Below are 6,000 nucleotides of genomic sequence, written 5' to 3'. Positions count from 1 at the left end.
ATGGGCTGAGAGAAAATGCGCACTCAGCACCAGAGCCTGCATCTAAGGGAGAGACACGACCTATGGCTTATCTATACATCATAGGTCGTGAAGGGGTTAACAAAAAGTAGTAGAAGGATCTTAGACATGACATAATATTAAACAGACCTTATTATTACGAGACACCTGTCCATTTTGATGTAGTGAGAAATATTGGAGACTTGTAGTGCCAAAATAGTTTATTATATAAAAGATTTTTCTCAGTAACAAAATTTACATAATTTAAATTAAACATATATTAAAAAAATACAGGTAACAATTTTTGTACGCAGAGTTAGTGTGAGGAATTTATCAGTTCATTAGACTGGTGAAAAGGTATACATTATAAAACGGAGCGGTATTTACAGGCAAACATTATCCACACGGCACATGCCGACTCAGGGTATGTGAAGACACGCACTCGAACTGCAAGACGCATCTGATCTCCTCGACAGCCAACAATATCATCACAGAAAGGGGATCTGTGCAAAAACATGGGAGGAAATCAATACATACAGCAAGGACAAGTCGCTAGGGAAGTGCAAGCAAAGTTTTGTGAACAATTCTCATGTGAAGTTAATGTGACATTTTATATTTGTTCAACTCCTGATGAAGCCGTGTGTGAAACGTGCGTAGGATTGGGAGGGAGAGCCTCTACTGCAAATGCACACAGGTCCTTTGATTTTCTTTTGACTTTCCATACCCCTTGGGTTTCTAAAGCTTTCTCTACATTGCTGAGGTCACGTTGACCGCGCTGCAACTAATAACCGAGCCCAAGTACAAAAGGGGAACGGGGTATTTTCCAGAAATGGAAAACCCCTTTAAGTACCTTCAAATAACATTTTAAATCAGTTCTATATAACACTAAAATCATGATTATTACCGCAGACAAGTAGCAAATGCCCTTCTTGCATTTCGATGAACAAAGTGAATGGGAAATCCTTTGAAAGTGTGACCATCTGGCACGGCCCTCCTGATGGCATCCTGAAACTCCTCATTTCCTGCTGAGATCCCTGTGGTTCTCTCTATTTCATATGCAGCCAAGGCAGGAGACAATAAGTAAGACAGCTGATCATCCCAAACAGTGGCCAGACCTAGATCCTGTGCAGTAGAAGTGAGAACAGAAGGGGCAAGTTTAGACTTGGGAGAAGAGCAGGACATGCACAGAATTCAGCATTATAGAGCATCGCTAAAAGGTTTGATAAAAAATAATATCTGAGTAATCGGCTGGATTTATGGATTTCTTGCATAGCCAGTGGAAATGATTCAGTTATTAAGAAAAAGGACGAGGTACAATTGTAGGCAAGAACAACCTGTTCTCCTGACAGACATCTTGTTACATACTTGAGCATTTTTTTTGAGAGCTTTACTGGAAATGTATGGACACGTAGACAACTTAGGGGTATAACTCCTGTTGTCAATAGAGGGGCCCTAAATTATTAGAAACTTTTTTCGGCACTGACAATGTCAGTATGTAAGAATATGGTCCAATGACAGGAGTAATCCTAACACTCAATTGTCAATTCATGTATATCCTAGAGTAAATGATCCAGAATAAATGATCTAGAATTGTATAATTATTGGGGAATGGGGAGGGGTGAGCGACTTATAGATGGGCTTCTTTCAATGAGGATAAATTCACGAGAACAGAGGGTCGGTGGCAATGTAATATGGGGTTTTCTTCCGGAGGCTTTAAAGGGAATCTGTCAGGAGGATTAATTGCCATTGAACTTTTTACAGCATGGCAGTAGGTTAACTATGATGCCTGCAGTTAGATGGCTGGTGTGGCATAGTGTAGAGAAATATATCTGAAAATAGTAAGCGCCAAGTTAATTACCCTGATAGAGTATTGCGGGGGTTGCTGTTAATCTAAGGAGTCAGGCACCTTGTGGCACAAATACTCTTCTCCGAACTTGATAACATTGGACACCACGTTACTGTAGATCCATCCTAGACGTCTGGAATCCGGCACTGTTTTATTAAAATTCTTGGCCACTTACAAATACATGAGGTGTACCCCACAACTTTACTTGCGCACTGGCAGATTTATTGGGGAAGGGGGGTCTGTAAGCAGTCTTTGCTGTAAAAACCAGCACCTAACTTTGCATACCCAGAAAGGTGAACAGAGCAGCACAGGATTTCAGAGGGCCAGGAATGATGTAGAGTCTTCCGAATTGTCAGACAAGTTTGGAAAGACATAATTAGGTCGACGTGCCTGAGTCTCCACAATAACAGATGGCTCTTATTACAGCAAATTTACACAGATTATGAAGCATTGGAAGTATTACAGATGGCCATGACTGTTAGACCATTACCATGCTGTATGGTGCTGATTGGAGAACCTAAATCCTCCCGAAAGCCTGATGATGGGGCAATTGCTTTTGTTCAGCTTTGATCCCGGTTTGACTGATAGATCTAACGAGTTACATTCCCATCTCACAGTAGTGCACCCACCCAATAAGCTAAAACAAGCAACTTCAGGAGAGAAGGCAAAGCAAAATATGTGAACTTTACCTTTCTGTGCTCGGTGACGAGAACTCGCAGCTGCAATTCAATCTCATTACTTTCTGCAGCACCGTCAAGCAGTGAGCTGCAGAGTGGAGGGAATGGAAGAAGGGACGTGCTAGATCCCGGGGAACAAATGGATTTAATGGCTTCTTCACTCATTGGTTTCCACCTGGATTCATCATTCAGATCAAACACAGAGAAATCTACAGAATCTGATGGCTGGCAGTTGGCCAGGAACCGCTGATGGTTAAAAATGCATCCAATGGATTTATATGGGTACAGGGGCTTTGGCTGTTCCACCATAGGAGGGTCATCCGGGTTGATAGGCTTATGGACGTATCTGCAGATTGAGGAATAACATAAGAACTGCATGCTATAACACAATGTAGAAGAATTACATCAACGACCTGTCAGCATTAATCTTATCTGCCCATGTAACTAAACTAATTCATCCACAAACTTAGAGCAGCTTCAGGTCAAAACTACCAACCTTTGCCCAGTCAAACTCTCCCAGAAGGTAACTGCTCCATCGGTGCCATATGTCATCACCCATGTGTGGGCTATTCCTTTTCCTTTTGTGCCAACACACACATAAGCATCTAACCCAAAACCAAGAAGAAGGCTGCAGAGGAGGGAGCAATGATCTTCACAGTCCCCCTAAAATAGATATTACAGGTTATAATATTATAAATTCTGGACATATCGTAGAAGGGTAATATATGACCACTCTAACTGAAGACATTATTTGATTGATTTCCAGAGAGGTGGGAAGCTGGGAGTGATGATACACTAATCTCTCCATTAATGCCAGAAGGGTAACTGGAAAAAAAACAAAAAAAAACAAAACACAACATTCCCATAAAAAAATAAACTGAAGGATATTATGCCCCAGGCACCCAGCAGAAAAACACTGGTTTCAACATTTTTTTTTAAATAATTTTTTTCCAGCATGAAAAGCTAAGAAACTTTGCAAATCACTTTATCATGGGATTTGTATTTACTTCTGTAGAAAAGATAGCATGAAAAGGTCTTTTTGTCTTGGATTTATTTGCACATGATAATAATATAACATTTCCCCCAGCTGCTGTCGTCAAACTCCGGGGGTCAACTATACTGTACACATTAGTAAATAAAAAAAATAAAAGATAAAATCACCCCCTTTTCCCCTATTAAAAAACAAGATATAAAAAATACACATATGTGTGGTATCGCCGCGATCAGAAAAGAGATCAAAGTATAAAAATAATTAACCTGATTGGTAAACACTGTAAACTAAAAAAAAAAAAAAAAAAAAGAAGTCAAAAACGGCAAAATTATTTATTTTTTTCACAAAAAATGCTGTAACAAGCGATCAACAAGTCACATCTATCCCAAAATGGTATCAATAAAAAGGTCATCTTGACCATCAAAAAAATAAGCCCTCACACAGCTCCATTGGCTCAACAATAAAAACGGTATGGGTCTTGGAAAATAGCATCACAACCTTAACATTTTTTTGGACACTTGTAATTTTTTTCACCACTAAAATAATAAATAAAAACCTGGACATGTTTGGTATCGCTGTAATTTTATTGATGAGCAGAATCGATTTGCCAAGGTCATTTTTACTTCAAAATGTACACCGTAAAAATTCCCCAAAACAACAACAGCAGAATTGCATTTTTTTCCACATTTTTGCCCCCTACTTGGATTTTTTTTTCCTGTTTTCCAGTTCTCAATGTGGTAAAATTAATAGTCTAATTCAAAAGTACAAGTTATTTCTCTGGGAAGAAGGGGAGGAAAAAACTAAAATGGAAATTGGCGCCGACGTGAAGGGGTTTATGGGGGTGGGGCGTAGGTCAGGTAATTCCTTATTATTGTATTGGTTAGTCCACTTAAGGGACTTGAACCTGGGATTGTCCTGGTCGCTTGTATTATATACTGCAATACCACAGTACATAGCAAAAATCACGGTCTCCAATGAACTCCAGTTATGGACTGGCTTTCACAGGAGCATCGTCATGACAGGCACATGAGCAGACCCCTCACTTTTCATGGCGACCCAGCAGCATCCCTTGATGGCGGGGCAGTTAGACACAGCAAACTGTAAATGCTCTACGCACGGATGGCAGAGGATGGCTGAATATTCTAGCCATCATCTGCAGGCAAAGATGTTGGCTCAATACCTGAGCCCGTGTTAAAGTCAGGAAGCCGTCATATGATGTAACAGTACGTAATTTGCTGGTAAGAGGTTCAGTATAAACCTTTTAAATAAACGTGAACCTGCTGAATAGTAAGGTTCAGATGAGTTTTACTTAAGAATACAATTCAATATTATAAAAATGTGAAGACAGAATTACAGAATACCTTATTTCTACATAGAAATGCCAGCATCGTGCACCACTGTTCTTGTTTACCACCTCCACCAACAACTGGGACTTTTTCATAGCCAAGGACATTTACAAAACGTGCCGCTTGTCGGGGTGTGTCGAGCAGGCGCCCTGCTCTAAGAGGACATACATAGCAGCACACGGGACGGTTCAGTCCATTTTCATCCTGAGAGATAAAGATAATAAATGGTCAGATTTTATCTAATTAACTTAAAGGGGTTTTCCACTTTCTGGAAAGTGACCCCCAATGCTGTAGAATACCCCCAAACAACAAAATACAGCAGGTACTCGCCCTCATCGGGTCCAGGGCCAGCCCTCTACCAGCATTTAGGCCGCAATGTCACATCCGACAGTGCCCATCACTGCTTTAGATAAATAACAGGGCTCAGCGGAGGCGCAGCGATAGATGGCACTAGCAGCTGAACGCAGTGATTAACAACAGCGTTGAGGCGCACAGTCGATGTGACATCATTGCCAAAAATACAGACCAAAGCAGCGTCAGTGAGCCATTGCTGGACCCAAGGAGGGCGAGTACCTGCTGAGTTTGTTATTTTTGGTGTCTTACAGTGTTTGGAATAGTGGATAACCCATTATACTCAGGTTTTACACAGGAATAGTCATCTGAATTGCTAGAATGCTTTAACGTTTTATTCAAGTTGTATAAAGAACTACAAATCCCAGACCTAGAGAATTTCACTTCAGTACCGAGATGTCATAATGATCTTTGGAGCTGCTATACCACAGTGGAAATCCCTACAGAAAAGAACATTTAATGATGTGCACAATTAATTAGGAGCCTGCGGTATATAAAAAGTCAGCCCAAGGGTAATATTACTGTGTGATGGGACAATAAGGCAAATAATTTACGTGTATGGCTACCTAAAGAACGTTCCCCGATTCCAGCAATTGATAATCAAAAATGAAGATTCACAAAACACAACGTTTCCATTTGAAATACTAAGCGGCTGCTAAACCTGGGCGAAGATCTTCACAAGTCTGGAATTGTGGGATGGACGAATTTGCAGATATTCTCTCCACCACTGTTTTGCATAGACCAAAAACAATCGTTCCTTCTCTGCTGTCTTCTGTCGCTCCAGTGTGAGCT

The 6,000-nt window shown here is 40.6% G+C and overlaps 1 protein-coding gene across 1 annotated transcript in view; it reads right to left on the bottom strand.

Annotated features, from left to right (window-relative positions):
• Nucleotides 1-200: 200 nt before the first annotated feature.
• CEP76 (centrosomal protein 76) overlaps nt 201-6,000 on the bottom strand; it is a 28,509-nt gene continuing 22,709 nt past the window's right edge. The window contains exons 7-12 of the mRNA XM_077270149.1: nt 5,870-5,998; nt 4,873-5,061; nt 3,017-3,183; nt 2,533-2,866; nt 902-1,119; nt 201-500 (exon numbers count right to left, since the gene is read on the bottom strand). Of these exons, the coding sequence (XP_077126264.1) occupies nt 362-500; nt 902-1,119; nt 2,533-2,866; nt 3,017-3,183; nt 4,873-5,061; nt 5,870-5,998 (1,176 nt within the window). The 3' untranslated portion in view covers nt 201-361. The remainder of the gene's footprint in view (nt 501-901; nt 1,120-2,532; nt 2,867-3,016; nt 3,184-4,872; nt 5,062-5,869; nt 5,999-6,000) is intronic.

This window comes from Ranitomeya variabilis, chromosome 6, assembly GCF_051348905.1.
Source record: "Ranitomeya variabilis isolate aRanVar5 chromosome 6, aRanVar5.hap1, whole genome shotgun sequence".
Taxonomy (NCBI): domain Eukaryota; kingdom Metazoa; phylum Chordata; class Amphibia; order Anura; family Dendrobatidae; genus Ranitomeya; species Ranitomeya variabilis.
This window is presented reverse-complemented; position numbering and strand designations above follow the sequence as displayed.